Source organism: Pelodiscus sinensis, chromosome 1 (assembly GCF_052426305.1).
Source record: "Pelodiscus sinensis isolate ZL-2025 chromosome 1, ASM5242630v1, whole genome shotgun sequence".
Classification (NCBI taxonomy): domain Eukaryota; kingdom Metazoa; phylum Chordata; order Testudines; family Trionychidae; genus Pelodiscus; species Pelodiscus sinensis.
Window position 1 is genome coordinate 144,181,639 of NC_143052.1, and position 21,487 is coordinate 144,203,125.

At 46.8% G+C, this 21,487-nt stretch overlaps 1 protein-coding gene across 2 annotated transcripts in view; it reads left to right on the forward strand.

Moving 5' to 3' along the window:
- The first annotated feature begins 349 nt into the window (after positions 1-349).
- The window catches only part of LOC142819216 (cystatin-A-like), a 47,488-nt gene continuing 26,350 nt past the window's right edge, over positions 350-21,487 (forward strand). For both annotated transcript variants that reach the window (XM_089772054.1, XM_089772057.1), the window contains exons 1-2: positions 350-505; positions 12,261-12,362. In XM_089772054.1, coding sequence (XP_089628180.1) covers positions 437-505; positions 12,261-12,362 — 171 coding nt within the window. In that variant the 5' untranslated portion in view covers positions 350-436. The remainder of the gene's footprint in view (positions 506-12,260; positions 12,363-21,487) is intronic.

Here is a 21,487-nt window from a genome sequence, read left to right on the forward strand (position 1 = left end):
AATTTTTAGGTTAATATTGGGAAATATTTGGGTGTTGTTCAGTGTTTACAATCACTTACCTAAGCACAAAGAATCACACCCTCATGAGATATGATGAAACTGGTGCTGAATCAAGAAATTGCCACACCAACCTGAACCAAATACTATAATTAATAGGGGTTGGGGACTTATTTGTTTTCTGCTTTTCTGGGGACCAGAAAGCAATATACACATTATGGTCTTTAAAGTGCTCTTTCCCTTACTACTAAAAATACTACAGTTTGCTTTTCTTTCTTCTCTCCTTTTCCCTTACAAACCTGATGATGGTAAAATCCACATCTACAAATCATGTGACTGTGCGGCTACATAATATTGGAAATCTGAGTTTTCTTGGTCACATTTTCTCTAGATTTTACTTGTCAGTGTTTGCAAACACCCTAAGAAGTTATTTGCCACTATGAGTGTTCCGGGAGGTTACACTGAGAGCAAGCCTGCAACTCCAGAAATCCAAAAGATTGTTGAGCAGGTGAGTCACAGCCAATGAAAGATGTAAAACAAACAAACAGCAAAAAAGGGTATGTCTTTAAAGCAAATTCCAGAGAGATTATGGAATGAAGCTAGAATTTATTTTAAAAATCCAGCGTGGTCAGTGAAAGCTCTCTAGACAGCTTCAGAGCATGGGGCATGGAGAAATTGCTTAAGAAGAGATGATACTGACTGCAGTCCAGGAAATTCTAGATATGCCAAGGTTGGAAGGGACTAGCTAGTCTGACCACGTAGTTTACACAGGCATAGAACTTTTCATTCTCTTAATCAATTTACTCTGGCAATGTTCATTTTGTATTGTGCTAGTTTTTAATCAAAATGTCATGTGGCACCAAATATAATGCCGTACAATGGTCTGTTACAGCAGTGGTATTACATTTTATCAACCACTTTTATAATCTCATCAAAAAAGTTATCAGGTTAGTCTGACTGGATCAAATTTCCATAAATTCACACTGATTGGTATTAAGTATACTAATTTCCTTTAATTCTTTATTAATCGAGACCCATATCAGCTGCTTTCAGTTTTTACCTATGGTCAATGTCCAATTGGCCTGGATTATCCCATTTATTCTCTTTAAATAGTAACCCATTAGCTTTCTTCCAATCTTCTGACCTGATTTTCAGTCTTCTCAAAGCTCTAGGGACATGTACAGAAATAGATGAAAGACAGCAACGTCTAGTGGTCTTTATAAGCACTAGAAATTGAATCTACACAGCAAATTAACTGCCAGTGCAGTTCAACTGATAATAGCAGTGATAGAAACACCTGTGGAGACAGGCTTTTACAAGTCGCCATCGAAGCTCGACCTGTACAGAACTGGCTGACGGGGCAGTAAAAATATCAGTGTTCTGTCTACACGGGCACTTGTGTACTTGGACTAGTGGAGCTGCACGGTTGGTGCATTAGGGGTCCCATTTGTTAATGCAGAGCAGCCCAGGGAGTCAGGCTTTTGTTCAGGGCTGCAACTAGAGTCCCATTACTGGGGGAGGGAGAGAGGTTAGAAGAGGAGAGTGGGTATTTCAGAGACCCTGGATTCCACTATTTAAAAAAATAAATAGCCTTCTAGGAGTCCAGGGGCTAGGTAGATCCCTGGGAAACATTGGATTTTCAAAGTCTGTCAGGATCTTGCTGTGATTTATAACGTTGGCCTTTCCAATAATGATTTAAGGTCCCTTGAACGTTGTTTGGGTTTGGGGGTCTGGAGGAGGGGAAATACCCTGGGCCTGCCTGCCGCTATATGAACTCAGGTGGACTCGCTATGTGACCGGAGCCAAATCACGTTACTTCTTTGTGCTTCAACTTCTTCAGCTCTAAAAGGAGGACTGAAGGGGGTGGGGTGGAGGACACTAAAAGTTCCCTTCCTCAAATGGGGACCGTAAAGTTGAATTCATGTGAAGAAGACATATTGAGAGCCTTCCTCAAAAGGCACCATGGAAGTACAAGACATTGGCATTGTAGAAAGTTTAAATCTGCAGACAGCACGTATCAGAAATGAGGCCACAATACTTGGTTTTCATTGAACACAAATGTGGCACAAAGGTGAAACGTCAAGTCAGGTTCTGCTTTCATTGCCATGAGGGTCAGCAGAGGGTTTCCAATGTCCCTGCCCGTTCACTGAGAGCAGACGATAGCCTCTGGAGGGCAGCGATGTAGGGACCTGGACGACTTCAGGAAAGGACCATGCACTTGGAATGATTTAAAGCAGCAGTTCTCAACCAGGGGCCACAAGCAGGTTTCAGGGGGCCCCACCAAAATAAACCAGAGAGCAGGGCCAGCGCTCGACTTCTGGGGGCCAGGGCAGAAAGCTCAAGCCGGAGCCCTGGTACCCGGCGTTGAAGCCCCCACATGGGGCTGAAGGCAAAGGCTGAGCAGTGGAGCTTTGCAGGGCCCCAGGCAGTTGCCTTGCCTGCCCGCCTCGGCCCTGGCTTTAATCTAGTTTTCTAATGTGAAGAAAACCAGTTGTTGTGGCACAGGTGGGCTGTAGAATATTCACCACGCGTAGCAGAGGGGAGTCAGAAAGAAGACTGGACACTCCTGACCTAAAAATAGAACAACATTATTCATTGCTCTCTCATCCATTCCAAAAGATGAAACTCTTGCCTGGTGCTTAGAGCAGCAGAAAGAACTCACCAGTCCTGAGTTCCCCTTGCTGGCTCTGCCATTGCGTAAGATCTGTGTGTGCTGAGGAGAGGGCAGATTTTGACTAGGTTCTGGCATTTGAGAGTCAAATGGGAACTCCATGGTATTCTTTAGCAGCCAAGGACATCTGACCACCAGCCTGCTGACTAAAACACTTGTGCCACCCCAGCCTTAGCGATCATTTTTATGGGAAGGGAAACTACCTGCAAGCAGAAAAATGCCGTTGCTGATTGGCTTCAATACGTGAATTGCCTTTACTGCATACGTGCTTTTAAAGAAACAGTCAAAGTTCCCAATAAGCTAATGAATGAAGCACAATGGATTAGCAGCTAGTGCACTGGGACTGGTTGTCATGGGACAGATGTGACTCCTCTGTCAGCCACAGAGTCACTCTGTGGCCTGACTTTGGGCAAGTCATGTCAGCACTTCTGCCTCAGTTTCCCCCATTGTAAGGCTGATGCCATGCGGGGCATATTTGCAGTAGCCAAATGCTACTAAAAGCGGCTTCAAAACAATTAAAATCCCCGCAAATAGAAATGGTGTTTTGCCAGACAAAGGATTTTAACCCTGATTTCCTCAGCAGATACAAGGCACGTTGCATTTTTCATTTGGGGATCTGAAAGCAGGAATCCCAAGGAGAGGTGGGCAACCCGCTCCAGCTGCACGGAGCCTGGGTGCAGCATGCTGAAATTGCTGAGAGCAGCAGAAGGGGTGGTTCCATGGGAGCCGGAGGAGCGTCTAGTCAAGAACAAGGGTGTCGGGGTTCTGGGAGCAGGGCCATGATTGCAGCATTTGGGTCATGGGTGTAATTGCTGCTTGGGGAGGAGAGCTCCTCAGCCTGTGGCCCCGCCCATACTCCACCCTGATCTGCCCCTCCCCACTGTCGCCCTCCTCTCTTCCCCCCCCCGCTCTACCCGTTCCAGCCAAATGCCTGAACTCAAATGTAGCAAATGACATCTGAATAAACCCTCTTCTACAATTTATTTCTAAAGTAAATGGAGTATGTTTTGCACTGCATGCCAGATTGTCGAGACTGGGACCTAAATAAAAGCACTAAATTTAGGGTTAAAAACATGTCAGCCACAGGTATTTGATATACCCTGGAATTTATTAGAGTTATTTGCAACAACTATGTAATAAGGGTGAGTCAGTCTTCCTACTGAATACAACAGTAAATATTATGGAATACATGATGCAGCTCTTCTCTGTTTACAATTTGTCAATCAGTATTTCTAAGCTGACTTTATATTTGTACTCTTAAGCCTTCCTCAAGCAATGCATATTTAACACTCGGGAACAAAGACATTATTTTAAATTAATCAGAGTGGTTTTGTGTGTTCATAACAGTGTTCATTTAGAAAAGGGAACACTAATGTATTTTGTGTGATTGAAATAATGATAGAAACTCATTTGTCCAACTATCTGTAAGAAAAGGGGAGTTCTCTCTTTGAAGGGAGAAAGATTACAGCAAGGATAGACAGTAATTACAGGAAAAATCTGGAAGCAAATTTTTAGTACTATGGTAATTAAAATGAACATGTGTATTTTTGATCAGGGAGGTCTTTTGAAGAATTTATTTAAAACGTACATGTTTAAAGATCCAAGAATATAGGCTTAAAGATGAATACTTGTGCATCTAAAAATCAATGCAAGGGTTTTTAAGAGATGAGATTTTATAATCCTCACCAACGAAAAATTTACAGTTTGCTTTAAATATTGTATTTAAGGGCCTAGTTCTGAGTAAATATGCCATGCACCACGGTTTGTGTAAGAAACGGACAGTTCATACTTTAGGGTTCGCAAATGGTGTCATTACCACTTAATGGCTCTTTTAAGAGTTTCAATGTTAGGTGACTAGGTCTGGTGAACTGGAAGGACTTTCACTTTTTAGTGAGTAGATCTGCTCCAGACAAAGACTCATTAGGCTGCAACAGCCTGCGGTGGGGAGACTTGGGGAAGAGTCAGAACAGAGAGAGAAAGAGAGAAGAGTTTGGGCCCTAAGACCCAGGGGAAGCATTGGTTTCCTTTGCCTCTTATACCCACTGCTTCTGATTTGGGGTGAGAGTGGCAGCCTGGGAGGCACAGCTGCTACTGAGTTCACCTTCAAGCAGAAGATGCTGCATCCGTGTGGCAGAGCAATGAAGAGAGGCCTCCAACACGTTATACCAGTGTTTCCCAACCTTTTTTTATAATGTACCCCTTTAAAAAATGTTGTTAGTACCCCCAGTACCTATACTTTTCAGACACATGTAATTTTTTTCTACCGTTGCAACACTTGTTTAAACAACTTAATCGTAGCCAGGCAGACAATAACATTTTTGGGTGTAAAAAGTACAAAAATAATAAAACTCTGTAAAACCTAAAACAAAAATTCTGTTTTCTCCAAATATCAGTTGTGTTGATGTAGTCCCCAGACTTCTCTTGAGTACCCCTAAGGGGACTCGTACCACTGGGTGAGAAACACTGTGTTATACACAGACCTGAACTCTGAATTTCTTCTGCTGCGGGAGTGGATTGAAATATTAAGATAGTGAGGCCTGAGGATCCCTGCCCTGCATTGGAACTGCCTCCCAAAGGTTACAGTGGGAACTTCTCTAGCCTGTTGAGTGAGCCTAAGGCATTTGACCTTTTTGGCAGCCCTAGTAAATGAGGTATGTCTACACTACAGCACTAATTCGAACTATCTTAATTTGAATTAGATAATTCAAAGTAAGCTAATTCGAACTAGTGCATCTAGACATAAAATCTAGTTCGAATTAGCGTTTTGCTAATTCGAACTAGCATGTCCACATTGAGTGGACCCTGAACCGAGGTTAAGGATGGCCGGAAGCAGTGCCGGCAGGGTATCAGGTTAGGACTTAGAGTGTGGAGCTGCTGTCTCAGGCTAGTCGAGGGCTGTGCTTAAAGGGACCTGACCCCCACCCCGGACAGACAGTTTTCAGGGGTTCCCATCTTGCTTGTCTAACTCGATGAGGGACAGCAAAGCAGTCCTGGCTTGGAGTGCCCTCAGTGCCCACACTCAGCATATCACAACACTCGGCCATCAGCCCGGCTGCACTTGCCGCAGGCTGCCATCCGAGGGGGGTGGGTCAATCGGGGGGCTGCAGGAGAGCTTCCACCCCGAGGAGCCCGCAGAGCCACCCCAGTCCTCCCCATCAGGGGCTCATATCCCATTCCTCCCTCACCTCCTTCCTCTTACCCCTCTCTAGCCCCCCTTCCTGATGTACAAAATAAAGGACACGTGTGTTCAAAAATAGAAACTCTCTTTATTGAACAAAACTCGGGGAGACTGGGAAAAGGAGGTGGGAGAGGGGAAGAGAGAGGGTGGGAGACGGGAGGGCAACTAAAATGATCAGGGGTTTGGAACAGGTCCCATATGAAGAGAGGCTAAAGAGACTCGGACTTTTCAGCTAAGAAAAGAGGAGACTGATGGGGGATATGATAGAGGTCTATAAAAGCATGAGTGGTGTGGAGAGGGTGCATAAAGAAAAGTTTTTCATTAGTTCTCATAACAGAAGGACTAGAGGACATCAAATGAAATGAATGGGTAGCAGGCTTCAAACTAATAACAGAAAGTTCTTCTTCACAAAGCAATTAGTCAACCTGTGGAACTCCTTGCTGCAGGAGGCTGTGAAGGCTAGAACTAGAACAGAGTTTAAAGAGAAGTTAGATAAATTCATGGAGGCTGGGTCCATGGAGTGGTATTAGCCAGGGGGTAGAAATGTGTCCCTGGCCTCTCTTTGTGGAAGGCTGGAGATGGATGGCACGAGACAAATGGCTTGGTCATTGTCTTCGGTCCATCCCTGCAGGGTATCTAGTGTTGGCTGCAGTCGGCAGACAGGCTACTGGGCTAGATGGACCTTTGGTCTGACCCAGTACGGCCGTTTTTATGTTCTAAGATCAGGGCTCAGGGTCGGGGTCTCACTCGACCACCTTGATTTTCATGCAAACCTGCTCCTGGGTGGCCAGGCTAGCAGCTCTCCTGCCCTAGACGGCCACTTTCTTGTGCCTAGTGCGGAGGTCGTGGACGTTGGAGGATTCCCCCCAAACCTCGACGAGGTCCACGATGTCCACACTAGACCAGGTGGGCGCCCGCCTCTTGCGGCCCCGGGCAGGCTCCCGGGAGGCGCCAGCCTGGTCCTAGGAAGAGGCGAAGGGCTGGGTGGCAGCGGGTGGCTGGCCTGTGCCGTGCTAGGTGCAGGGTCTGATGGCTGGGTGCTGGCTGGCTTGCAACTGGTACGGGCACCCCTTTAAGAGCTCCGGGGCCGGGAGGTGGGCAGACAAGTTTTCCTGGTGGTGCCCATAGTGGCCTCCAGGGCAAGCTGGGGAGGGCTAGCCTCCCACTAGTTCGAATTAAGTGGCTACACAGCCCTTAATTCAAACTACTTGCTTCGAAGTAGGCGTTAGTCCTCATAGAATGAGGTTTACCTAGTTCGAATTAAATGCTCCTCTAGTTCGAATTAAGTTTGAACTAGCGGTTTGTATGTGTAGCGCCTATCAAAGTTAATTCAAACTAACGTCTGCTAGTTCGAATTAACTTTGTAGTGTAGACATACCATTAGTATTTCAGTGGTGCTGCGTATCTGAGAGCTTTTGAAGCCCAGGATGCCTTGCAGCTGCAGTTTCTTTAATGCTTTCCCCAGAACCAAGGTACAGCTGGCATGCTCTGCCTACTTCTGTAGCCGAGAAGGGCTGATGCGCCACAGCCCTCCAATGACCCCACCAGGTGAGGGAGATCACAGCACATCACTTGATTGTGCCAGATCTCCTGGACAAACTATACTGAATTCACTTTTAGTGTTATAGGAACATAAAAACATAAGAACAGCCATACTGGGTCAGACCAAATGTCCATACAGCCCAGTACTCTGTCTGCCGACAGTGGCCAATGCCAGGTGTGTAGAGAATCAACAAGTATAGTGCTTTGGCCGCGCGACAGGGCATCCCAAGGACAAAATCAAGAAAAGCTGCAGACCTTGGAGGACAATCCAAGAGTCAAGAGTCAGCGGGAACGCGCGTAATCAAGAGTCCTGAGCCAACAATAACAACATCTGCCCGAGTCAACGACCTTTGAGAATGCTGTGTTGGGACTGTGAAAGAGCATAGTTTGTGAAAAGCAGGATGTAGACTTTTGGGAAGTTGAGAGGGTATAACGATAGTTGTAATCTTGCAATAAAATGATTTCGTGCTTGCACCGGCCAGAGTCCGTGCCTTCATACACCACAAGGTGTCCCAGAGGGAGTGAATCAAACAGGTGATGATCAAGCGATCTCTCTCCTGCCGCCCATCTGCACCCTCTGACAAACAGAGGCCAAGATCACCATTCCTTACCCATACTGGCTAATAGCCATTTATGGACCTCCATGAATTTATCTAGTTCTCTTTTAAACCCTGTTATAGTCCTAGCCTTCATAAGCTTCTCAAGCAAGGCGTTCTACAGATTGACTCTGCGCTGTGTGAAGAAGAACTTCCTTTAATTTGTTTTAAACCTTCTGCCCATTAGTTTCATTTGGTGGCCCCTAGTTCTTATATTATGGGAACAAGTAAATAACTTTTCCTTATTCACTTTGTCCACACCAGTCATGATTTTATAGACTTCTATCATATCCCCCCTTAGTCTCCTCTTTTCCAAGCTGAAAAGTCCCAGTCTCTTTAATCTCACTTCATATGGGACCCATTCCAAACCCCTAATCATTTTAGTTGCCCTTCTCTGAACCTTTTCTAATGCCAGTCTACCTTTTTTGAGATGTGGAGACCACATCTGTACACAGTATTCAAATGTGGGCATATCATGGATTTATATAAAGTCAATAAGATAGTCTCTGTCTTATTCTCTATCCCATTTTTAATGATTCCTAACATCCTTTTTGCTTTTTTGACTGCCGCTGCAGGATTTCTACAGAGAACTATCCACAATGACTCCAAGATCTCTTTTCTGATTAGTTGTAGCTAAATTAGCCCCCATCAGATTATATGTATAGTCGGGGTTATTTTTTCCACCATGCATTACTAAACACTTATCCACATTACATTTCATTTGCCATTTTGTTGCCCAATCACTCAGTTTGGTGAGATCTTTTGGAAGTTCTTCACAGTCTACTTTGGTCTTAACTACCTTGAGCAATTTAGTATCATCTGCAAACTTTGCCACCTCATTGTTTATCCCTTTCTCCAGATCATTTATGAATAAGTTGAATAGGATTGGTCCTAGGACTGATCCTTGGGGAACACCAATAGTTACCCCTCTCCATTCTACCTTTTTTCCCCTGTCTTTTAACCAGTTCTCAGTCCATTAAAGGATCTTCCCTCTTATCCCATGACAACTGAATTTATGTAAGAGCTTTTGGTGAGGGACCTTGTCAAAGGCTTTCTGGAAATCTAAGTACACTATATCCACTGGATTCCCCTTGTTCACATGTTTGTTGACCCCTTCAAAGAACTCTAATAGATTCCTAAGACATCTTTACAGAAACCATGTTGTCTTTTGCCCAACAAATTATGTTCTTCTATGTGTCTGAAAATTCTTTATTATTGTTTCAACTAATTTGCCTAGTTCTGATGTTAGACTTACCGGTCTGTAATTGCCAGGATTGCCTCTACAGCCCTTTTTAAATATCGGCGTTATACTAGCTATCTTCCAGTCATTGGGTACAGAAGCTGATTTAAAGGATAGGTTTGAAAACATAGTTAAAAGTTCCACAATTTCATATTTGAGTTATTTCAGAACTCTTGGGTGAATGCCATCTGGTCCCGGGGACTTGTTACCGTTAAGTTTATCATTTAATTCCAAAACCTCCTCTAATGACAATTCAATCTGTGCCAAGTCCTCAGCTTTGCCACCAACAAAGGATGGGTCAGATTTGGGAATCTCCTTTAACATCCCCAGCCATGAAGACTGAAGCAAAGAATTCATTTAGTTTCTCCACAATGACTTTATCGTCTTTAAGTGCTCCTTTGGTATCTCGATCGTCTAGAAGCCCCACTGTTTGTTTAGCTGGCTTCCTGCTTCTGATGTACTTAAAAAACATTTTGTTATTATCTTTTGAGTTTTTGGCTAGCTGTTCTTCAAACTCCTTTTTGGCTTTTCTTATTACATTTTTAGACTTAATTTGGCAGTGTTTATGCTCCTTTCTATCTATTTACCTCACTAGGAGTTCGTTTCTGTTCTATTGAAGGATTCAATATAATTCCATGCGGGAGGGAGACAAAGCCCTCTAGGAACTAACAATAGTGCAGAGGGGGCGTGGTTAAGCAAATTGACTCAAATTGTAAGACCTCCGCAGAGATCCCACCACCTGGGGAGATACTTGCATTTACTGATTCAGTTTGGATTCTCCAGAGACCAAAGGATTTTTAGATAAACAGTTTAAATGGAATTGAACCATTTTTCTGACCCTGCAAATGAGCGGGGCCCTTGTGTCCAACCTTTGGGGAAAGGTTGGACGGGCCTAACCTACGGGAGCCCTAGGCTGGAGCTGGGGTGATCTCTAGTGAACTAGCTAGCGTGTGTGTAGGGCATGTATTGTGTGAATGGTTTCCATGGAATGCTTTTCCTTCACAATCAATGTGCTGGCTTAGGAGGAGCGGTGTGATAACTGGTCGCTGCTGGCTCTGCACTGTTCAGAGCCTGTGGAGAGAAAGCCGTACAGGTGCTGGGCAGGCTGGCTTGCTGGAGAGATCACACAGTAGCTCAGGAAGCTGTGCAACCTGGACTCCCTGCTCAGGAAAGAAAGAGAGAAGGGCCTTTGCCCAAGACAGGTGATGGCTGAGGAGCTGTGGGCCTTGAGTGGGTGCCCTTGGTGGCCTCAAGGGGAAACACAGGTGTAGGTGCCCTAGGCCGGGGCTATTCGACTTTAGAAGCCTTGGAAGGGTGTGTGTGTGTGTGTGTGTGTGTGTGGGGGGGGGGGGGGACAATGATACTCACAGCATGTGCCGAGGGCCACAACTTAAGTGTGGTTGCATAGACATGCAAATATACATGCAAATAGCACTCACGGGCATGAATATAAAGATTAAGACTTAAGTCGCGATGCCAGACCCAAATGTGGTCTGTGTGAGCCGGTCAGCACCTCTCAGGCTCTGCCCACAAGGCTAAGAAGCCAGCACTTCCCACAATGCACCGGTGCTCCCGGCACCTCCTCTCTGGGGGCTAGAAACACTGACACCCTGTACCTGTCTATTCCTGTGGGCCCCTCCGCTTGCATCTTTCAGTGCTCACCCCGCCTAGGAGACGCCTCGCCGCTGTGGAGCGTGTTCCTAGTGGAGGCCATTTCAAAGGATCCCACCCGTGGGCCCTGTGTTGAGCCCCGTATGAACCCAAACTGCACCGCAGGCTGCAAACAAATGGGCCACGGGCTGCATGTTGAGTATCCCTGCCCTAAACTGCGCCAGTGGGCACTTAGCCTTTGTAAAGGTCATTAATAATGTTCCTGTCACCTCAATGATGAGCCCCAAACTTCCCTTCCCCTCAGCTGTATGTTACAATGGGAATCTCTCTTCATTCCATGTCATAGTCTTGAAGTCCTGGCACTGAAGAAGTTTTTAAAAATCCGCAGCATTTGAAGTTGCCCCCAGGCACACACACATCTACCCAAACCTGCCTCCTGCACCAGCACGTCCTGCCTTTGCCAGAGGGTGCCAGAGGGGTGTTAATCCCTGTGAGGCACTCACCTCTGGGCTGCACCAAACCTGCCTTTGCCCTACACACTGACAATAGGTGCACCCATGTGGTATCCAGCCCCTCATTCCTGCACACCCACAGAAATCCCAGATCCTCCGTTCCCAAAGGAACAGTGGACCCAGTTTTACTTTAAATCGCTGCTCCTCTAGCACACACGGCACTTGAGTTCACTTACAGTAAAACAAAAGAGAATTTATTAAAGGATGGACAGAATCAAACAGGAACAAGTGTGAGTTATGGAAACAAATGGTTCCACGTTAATCGCAAATTAGGCATACACGTAAATTACCTGTCCTATCTAATAAAGTATATTCCCAGCCCACAAATCAGTCTTTAACCAGCGTTTGCCAGCCCCAAGGAACCAGGACCCCTGGAGCACCCCTGCTCAGAGCTCATCAAGGTGCCTCCTTAGTCAACATATCATGAGAGTCTTGATATATCATGTGACCTGAGACCACTGGGGTAGCTCACACTGAAAATGTCAGGGCTCTACGAGGGGTAGGGAGGAGCGGGGATGAAGAGGAGTGGGGATAGGGTGTACTCTGGAAAGGGGATGGGAAAAGCTGGACAAACTCTGAAATCCATGGATGGATGGATGGATGGGGGTATAGGAGGAGATGTTTGCAGAGAGCAGGAGCTTCAGATAAATGCTTTCAGGAAAGGCCAGGCAGCAATCCTAGTTTTGGTATGGGAAGCCTGTTGCAGGATCTGTGGATCTCAGGAAATGGGGGGGGGGGGGGGGGAGCTCTGACCTGAGTTGAATTGTTTGTTAAGAAGCAAGGCCCAAAGAAGCGAAATGTCTGCTGCATGTAAGTTGATGTACCTTTTCTGGGAAACTGAGGCATTAAACATATGATGAGAACGAGTGTGCTGAGCTTTTTGCACATCCTAACCCTTTCTTTTTCATTATAGGTGAAGCCACAACTGGAAGAGAAAGAGAACAAGACATACAAAGTCTTTAAAGCAGTGGAATTTAGAAGGCAGGTGGTTGCTAGAACAAACAACTTAATTAAGGTCAGTACAGGCAGTCCCCGGGTTATGTACAAGATAGGGACTATAGGTCTGTTCTTAAGTTGAATTTGTATGTAAGTCGGAACTGGTACATATTGTAGGGGAAACTCTAGCCAAACATTTCTCCAGAGCTCAGTTTTATTCTCCCACACCTCACTTCCCTCAGTCCTTTATTCTCAAGCTGAGGGGTCTGCTGAGAAAAGCCGCTCAGCGTCTCCCTGGTATGCTGGAGGGGGGGAAAGGAGGAGCGCTAGCTTCGCGTCTCCCTGGTCTGCTGGGGGGAAGCAATTAGTGCGGGGTTGCCTCACCCCGTTTGTAAGTAGGGATCCGATGTAAGTCGGATCCATGTAACCCGGGGACTGCCTGTATTCAACAAAATCCCCTGCTTCTTCCAGCCTTGGCCAGTGTTCTACTTTAAGTAGAATGGAGCTGTCATCTGGAGTGGCTTGAGGCAAGATGTTCAAACAGTGAGCAAACAATGCAGGGAAAGGTCCAAGATGACTTTTAATTAAGGAAGAGACTATCTCTCGTGTGATTTTTGCCATGCTCATCTAGCATGTGTTGGCTGCTATTTCTCTACATGAGTTGAAAAGAAAAGAAGGGGGTTTTGTGAATCCCACCTTGGTAGTTATAAAGCACGTGTCACACGAGTTCAGCTGTAAATTGCCACATTTTGGGCTTGCCAAGAGGGCAATCTCCATTCCAGACTCTCCAATGGCTTTTACAACGCTCACCCTCCGGCACTGGCCTTCGCTATTGTGTAAGCACAACAATGGCTTTTCCTTCCTTCCACATCCCCACCCCCACTCCCAGTGCCCTGAGAGGAAGCAGAATCCTGTTCCCCATGCTCACCCCCTAGGCAGAAGGCCGGCCGGGGGAGTCTGGGGAGAGTTACTGAGAGGATTCAGCGGTACACTCTCAAACTCCTCTAAGAAATAGTAGACACAGCGAGTGTGTGCTGGGAAGGGTAGATCTCTAGGTCCCCACAACCTTCTGCTGCAGAAGTGCAGTCCAGCCCCTCTTTTCTTTCAGTCCTCGTGATCCAATTACACGTTCCAAGGCTCGCACTTCAGGGGAAGGGATGAGAAACTGATTATTAATGAGATTTTCCCCTTTCCCAAATGTTTTCCTAGAACGGGGCCCTGTGGTCGGTCACAAGCTGCCTGAGACCCAGAGGCCAAGGCTGCTCCTTCTGTGGAACACGCTCTCTGAACATTCCTGCCCCAGGCCTCATTCTGGCCTCCTGAGCCAGAGTCCCACCTCAGACTAGCCTGTAGCCCAGCGGTCAGACATTTCTCTGACAAGTAGAAAACCCATGACCAAGACTTGTCCTGCGCAAGAGGGTATTGACTGGGATCTCTCCTGGCCTTGCATCACTAGGGGATGGAAGTGTTTAGGGGTGGGATTTTCAAAAGCACAAAGTAAGGAGGAGGGGACTTTCCGAATTGTCTGTGGAACTGGTGCACCTAAAATCATGTAGGTTCTTTTGAAAATCTGTTCCAGGAGCCTAACAGGAGGCACTCATTTTTGAAGATCTAGGCCTAAGACTTGAGGATTAAATGTGTACTTTTGCTACCCACATTCTGGGCCAGGCTGGCTCCTGAAACAGATTTACATGGCGTCCCCCAACAAAGGCACAGCATGTCCTTTTGCAGTCCAATATCTTTGACTCTTTGTTACTGAAGAACAACGTATTGGCTGGCTACAGCTGCGCCTGAAGGGCTGTTACTGCTCAGCTGCCTCATTGCAGTACTTGAACACTTGTGCACAGACCCGGGGAACCGAAAACTGGGCTTCTCTGCTTTGAAAGTACAGGCCTCCACCACATGGATTCAAGGCCAGTTACTGTAAGTTCTGAGCAGACTGCAGGAGGATAGTCTCTGCGGGTGTCCAGCCACCAGAGTGCAACATAAACCTTTGAGCAGCTCAGATTTCACCTAATGGTCAGCTGTGGTGCTAGGCCAGTTTTCTCTGCTTTTAAGCCAGACAATCCGGGTTTTTTAGGGCCTGCTCCCCTGTCCCGTAGGGATGTGTTTTTTCCCATTATAGCGCTGCTCTGGATGGACGATGCCATTTTGAAGAGCGTACTAGTGTGAAGTGACATGCAACGTCATGCTGGTGGGGTGGGGTGGCATACTGCATCACCTGTGCAAGATGACCAGAGTCATGCAGAAGTGACAGATTGCTGGGTATTCTGGAGATGCATCAGTGGCCACACTAGGTGCTACTTACATCAGAAAATACATTGAATTCCCCCTGAACAGAAGGAGAGCACTGAAAGAGAGGCCAGAAATTAACCAGACCCAGAGAAAGCCAATGAAGAGAGCAAGTGGGACAAATGGCTGGTTCCATAAAAGAGAGAGAGATTTATTATTTTTAAAAAAGGTTCTTCAAATAGGAAACAACTTACAGAGGATTTGATCTGACCTTGGCCGTCCCACCTCCTTACTGAGTGCCCTGGCCACCAAGCTAGCACTAAGAAGTGGGAGTCCCAGAATCAAATGAGGATAGTATTGAACCCTGGTCTCCCACATCTTAGGAGTACCCCAGCCACTGGCCTAAGAGTTACATGGTGGAAACCACCATGTCCTCCTTGGGCTACTTTGTAAATCTCTCTTGCCCCAAAATAAAAAGGAATCATTTTGGAAACCTTGAAAAAGCCTGTCACCATTACTAGATAAATAGTTTGTTTGGGTTTTTTTTGACATGTGACAATCCAAATTCACAAAAACCCATATGCTACATCTACACTGGCAGCTTCTTGCACAAGAACAGCTTTTCTTGTGCCATAACTTGCCAGGTGTCTACATTGCACGCACGTTCTTGCACAAGTAAATTTACAGTCTAGGTTTGAAAAAGAGGGCTTCTTTTGGAAGAGTTATTCCTCTCCCCATGAGGGATAAGATAAGTTTGGTTCTAAAGGCAATAGTGTGGACTAATTTACTTAGACTTCTGTAAAGCCTTTGTCTTGGTGCTGCAGAACATTTTAATTACAAAAGTGAAAGAACATATCGTTGACATGGCGCACGCTAAGTGGATTATCAGTTGGCTGATAGTTCTTAAAATGTAACTGCAAAGGGGGAATTATCATCAAACAGCAAGGGTGGAATTGAAGGTCGTGCTGGTGGAAAGTGTCAGACTGGCAGCCCGGGAGACTGACATCTGCTGAGAGAACATGTGTAACTACAACCAGCCTTACCAGTATTCTGCACTTTAGTGTTTGAAGAACCATTTCTAGAGAGGAGAAGGTAGGCCGTAAGTCCTTGCAATCTACACTGTACAATGGACACAAATTACACTGGGAACTCGTATTTAGGGTTCTGTTTTTCGGTTTTTAACTAATAAAACTTCAATAGAACATCCCCGATTACAAAAAAACAAAATCAATGTTTAAATGAAATGTGTACTCAACTCATACTGACTATATCCCTTTCACAGTGTATTGTATTTATACAGGTGATGTCCACGCTCCCTAGCTTGTATCCAGTGGCTTTTCTACACAGAGCAGTAAGGCCCCAATCATTTCAACAGATGCTGACTCTGCTGCCAACGATATTGTTATGCTGAAAGATGCTAATGGCTGCAAGCAGTGGCTCTAGGAGCCTGTCTAGATTAATAGTGCCACTCAGTTTGCTGTGCACTCGGTGCTCATCTAAACAAGCCCTGAAATCCATATTTAATCATAAAGCTCGTTAAAACCAATGTGTGTATAAAGTACTCTCTCAGAGTGAAGGGAAGGACCTGGGATATAAAGTAAAAGCATTTGAGAAAATGGAAGCTATTGCCTGAGACAACAGATGGCAAGGCAGGCCAGAGATACTTTAGGGAAGTTTGCCCTTGTAGTAAATGCACAGGGCTGGATCAGGATATAGATTAAAGATTCTGGGCACTGGAGACAGGAAGTCAGCAGATGGCGTTCCAGCCTCCTGAAAGGAAAATATTCCCTGGGAGGAAGCAGTGGGACAGAGATTCTTGGGCACAGGGCTTGCAGAGAGCACCTGCTGTTGTTTGTTTCTACTGTGCGCAGGGAACCAGGACTATGTGAACATTCTTTGTTTAAAAAAATTGAAACCCAAGAATATACCTGAATCATATAATCCATTTCTCTCTTTAACAGAAACAACGCTGCAACACACTGAATTTTGGCTAGCCAGTGGGGCCAAAAAGGGCAACGCTATTTTGAATGTCAGCATTGTTAACTATTTTAGTGCTCAACAAAGCATGTAAGGAAAGTAAGGAAGAATCATATAACGAAAGAGAGAGAGAGAAAGAGAGAGAACACTAGCAGAGGAGCATGAAGATACACACATTAAGATGAATAAGCCCTTAATACCACATGGTATTACCACCGACCATAAGGTCTGCTGCCCTTGGGCCGGAATGCAGCCACTTGAGACCAAAAGCTGTGGTGCAGGGAAAGAGATGCTTCAGGTCAAATGGTCCTTCTCTCCCGATACGTGGTACAGGCTGATAATCACCATGAGCAGGTTGGCCCTATTGCTCATGGTGATTAGCATCCTGTACCACTATCAAACCAGGTGGCGGATGGGAGAACAGATGCTCACGGCCCACATGAGAATAAAGTGCTATGCTCTGCCCCTTTGTCCGTGGGCAGGATAGACGTTGGCGTCCTATTCTGGATTTGAGGGATCTGAATACCTTCGTAGTAAGATCCAAGTTCAAGATGGTTACCCTGGCCTCCTTCATTCCTTCCATAGACACGCGAGACTGGTACGCTGCTCTCGGTCTCAAAGACGCCTCTTTCCACATTTCCATCTTCCATAGGTGGGGGTTTCCCCACCTGGACCTGTTCACCATCTGCTTCAACAGGAAGTGTCCCTGGTTTTGCTCTCTGTTTGGGCACAGCCTGGGGTCTCTGTTGACGATCCCCTGGCCTGCTGTAGGCCTTTCCCCCTTCCTGCTGATCCCCAGAGAAATCCTCAGAGTCAGGGAATTCCGGGCCTCGGTGATCTTGGTAGCCCCGGCCTGGCCTCATCAGCACTGGTTCCTGGACCACCTCATCCTTTCAGTGGAGCAGCCTCTGGCCTTCCCCTGTGCCCAAACCTAATCTCCCAGCAGTTTGGCAGGCTCAGACACCCGAACCTCCACTGTCTGCACCTCATGGCATGGAAGCTCCATGGCTAACGGCCTCAGCGAGGCAGTGCTTGGAGCAGGCCAGGCAGTCCTCCTAGGGGCTGGAAGCCTTCTACCTGGCAGGTCTTTCTGCCTGGAGAAGTGGAAATGGTTTGTAATCTGGTCAGGTGACAAGGGGGTCCCCCCTACGGAGGCCCCGTTGCCAGCTATCTTGGACTACCTCCTGGGGCTTAGGCTCCAGGACCTGGCTCCTTCTCCATGCAAGTGCACCTAGCAGCCATCTCGGCTTTCCACTCTGGTTCGGGTGAAGGACCATTTTCTCACACTTCATGCTGCATCAGTTCCTCAAGGGCTTAGACAGGGTTTACCCCCAGGTGTGTAAGACAATGTCCTCCTGGGACCTAAATTTGGTCCTCTTAAGACTCATGGGTCCTTCCTTTGAGCCACTGGCTACGTGTTCTCTGCTACAGCTTTCCTAGAAGGTGTCTTTCCTGGTGGCCATTACCTCAGCCAGGCGAGTACTAGAATGCAGGGCCCTCGTAATGGACCCCCCTTATACGGTCTTCTTGGATGTCCCTGGTTAGCCAATCTCGTTGTCTACCATATTTGCTTTTCTTACTGAACACCAGGATGGTTTCTCCCTGTGCCTTCAATAAGGCTTCTTTAAAATACAGCCAGCTCTCCTGGACTTCTTTCCCCCTCCTGTCAGCATCCCAGGGATCCTGTCCATCAGTTCCCTGACAGAGTCAAAGTCTGCTTTCCTGAAGTCCAGGGTGTGTATTTTGCTACTCTCCCTTCTTCCTTTGGTCAGGATCCTGAACTCGACCATCTCATGATCACTGCTTCCCAGGGCATCACCCACCTCTATTTCCCCTACTATTTTGTCCCTGTTTGTGAGCAGCAGGTCAAGGATTCCCTGTTCTGTTCCCTCCTTCTGGGGCACCTGGCATTGGCCACTGTTGGCAGGCAGGGTACTGTGTTAGCTGGACCTTTGATCTAACCAACTAAGCAGATCTTACCAGAGAGGAAGATTATTTACCAGAAAGGAGTGTGAATATGGTAACCCTCTATGAGTTTGCTAAGAGTGTGCCTTTAGCCAGAATCCAGCTGGAATGGAACCCTATTAAACATGAAGTTATAGCTGATGTAAGGCAATGATCACCTACAGATCTTTTCATTGGGAAATCTTGCATTGAAAGCATGTTTATTCAAGTTAATGTCATAACCCAATTCCAGAAAGTGTCTGAATGTGATTCATCTAGGTTATCTGTAATCAACAGAGGGGAGGGTGTATGATGCTAGGCGCTGCCTGTGTTTAATGAGGATAAAGCCCTACCTGAAGAAGGGAAGTACAGATTTTTGTGGGTGATGAATTGTTGGCAACTGACCCATGTAAAAGTGAGCCTTAACAAAGTAGGTTTTGCTTAAAGAAGGTCAGTACGATCATAGAATACTCATAGAATACTAGGACTGGAAGGGACCCCGAGAGGTCATCGAGTCCAGTCCCCTGCCCTCATGGCAGGACCAAATACTGTCTAGACCATCCCTGATAGACATTTATCTAACCTACTCTTCAATATCTCCACAGATCGGGGCTGTGTGTGCGGCCAGAGGGTAACTCGGGGCAGGGACGGGGGCAGCTGGGGGCTGTGTGTGGCCAGCGGGTAGCTCAGGGGGCAGTTGGGGGCTGTTTGCGGCCAGGGGGTAACTCAGGGGGCAGGGAGGGGGCAGCTGCAGGCTGTGTGCGGCCAGGGGGTAACTCAGGGGGCAGGGAGGGGGCAGCTGCAGGCTGTGTGCGGCCAGGGGGTAACTCAGGGCGCAGGGAGGAGGTAGCTGGGGGCGTGTGTGGCCAGGAGGTAACTCAGGAGGCAGGGAGGGGGCAACTGGGGGTGTGTGGCTGGAGGAGCTAGGGGCTTGTGTGCAGACAGGAGGATACCTCAGGGTTTAGAGAATGGGTATCTGGAGGCTGTGTGCCAGGAGGGATTGGAGGTCCCCTGTTCCCTTAGGGCTCTGCCAGCCATGGATCAGGACTCCCCAGCCCTGCCGCTCTCACTGGTTGTGGGAGCCCGGCTGTGGCTTCCTGCCTCCAAATTGTGTCCATGATCTCCGCACTAGGCACAGGAAAGTGGCCGGCTTGGGCAGGAGAGCTGCCAGCCTGGCCACCCAGGAGCAGGTGTGCATGAAAATCAAGGGGGTCCACTGAGACCCCCGACCCTGAGCCTTGAGCTTACAATGGTCATCCTGGTTCAGACCAAAGGTCCATCTAGCCCAGTAGCCTGTCTGCTGACAGCGGCCAACCCTAGGGATGGACCAGAGACAGTGACCAAGCCATTTGTTTCGTGCCATCCCTCTCCAGCCTTCCATAAACTTTGGGCGGGGACACCACTCCTACCCCCTGGCTAATACCACTCCATGGACCCAACCTCCATGACTTGATCTCACTTCCCTTTAAACTCTGTTCTAGTTGTAGCCTTCACAGCCTCCTACAGCAAGGAGTTCCACAGGTTGACTCTTTGCTTTGTGAAGAACAATTTTCTGTTACTAGTTTGAAGCCTGCTACCCATTCCTTTCCTTTGGTGTCCTTAGTCCTTCTTTATGGGAATTAATGAAGAACTTTTCTGTATGCACCCTCTCCACCCAACTCCTGCTTTTAGAGACCTCTATCCTGTCCCCCCTCCGTCTCCTCTTTTCTAAGCTGAGAAGTCCCGGTCTCTTTAGCCTCTCTTCATATGGGACCTGTTCCCAACCCCTGATCATTTTAGTTGCCCTCCCCTACCCCAGCCTCTCTCTTCCCCTCTCCCACCTCCTTTTCCCAGTCTCCCCCAGTTTTGTTCAATAAAGACAGATTCCATTTTTTAACACAATTGTCCTTTATTTTGTACATCAAGAAAAGAGGCTAGGGAAGGGTAAGTGGAAGGAGGTGAGGGAGGAACGGGGCACGAGCCCCCGATGGGGAGGACTGGGCTGGCTCTGCGGGCTTCTGGGGGTGGAAGCTCTCCTGCAGCCCCCCAATTGCCCCCTCTCCCCAGATGGCAGCCTGCGGCAAGTGCAGCCGGGCTGATGGCTGAATGGTGTGATGTGCCAAGTGTGGGCACTCCGGGCACTCCAAGCCAGGACTGGTTTTCAAGCGGGGCACCCCTGAGAACTGTCTGTCCGGGGTGGGGGTCGGGTCCCTTTAAGCGCAGCCCTCGGCTAGCCTGAGACAGCATCTCCACGCTCTAAGTCCTCCTCTGATGCCCTGCCGGCACTGCTTCTGGCCATTCTTAAGCCCTGTTCAGGGTCCACTTAATGTTGACATGCTAGTTCGAATTAGCAAAACGCTAATTCGAACTAGTTTTTAGTTCTAGACGCGTTAGTTTGAATGAGCTTAGTTCGAATTAACTAATTCGAACTAAGTTAGTTCGAATTAGCGCTGTAGTGTAGACATACCCCTAGAGACCAGCTGCAATGGGTGCATTAACCACGTCTACACTGTTAGATATACTTTAAATTCAGACATTCCAGGGCTAGAAGTGGCCAGAGTGACAATCTGGTTTGCGCTCTTGTGTAACAAAGGCCATAAATTCCCTCAAAAAATTCCCAGAGTTGATCTCTAAGGAAAACATCCAATTTGATTTAAAAATTGACAGGGATGAAGAACCCACCACGATCTTTGGTAAACTGTTGCAGTGGTAAATTGCTCGTTATTAAATTGTATAAATTATTTACTGTCTGAATTCATCTAGCTTTGCTTTCCAGCCATTGGACCATTTGTGCAGTGTATATCTGTGTGTATATTTTAAATCTTTAAAATGTATCTGTCATTCAAAAACGTCACTAAAAATTAATACAATTCAATTCAATGGATGCTAATTCCGAAATAATACAAAAGGCTGTGGAGAAGTATATTACTTTCTTTGGGGTCTATCTGCCAATTTATAAAGACAAATGTTAAAGAGATAATATAGAAAAAGAAAATGTTATTTCTGGCGCACAATTAAAACAAGACTAATTCCTAAATGCACATAGGTTTAGAAAAAGTTTGATAAAGAAAT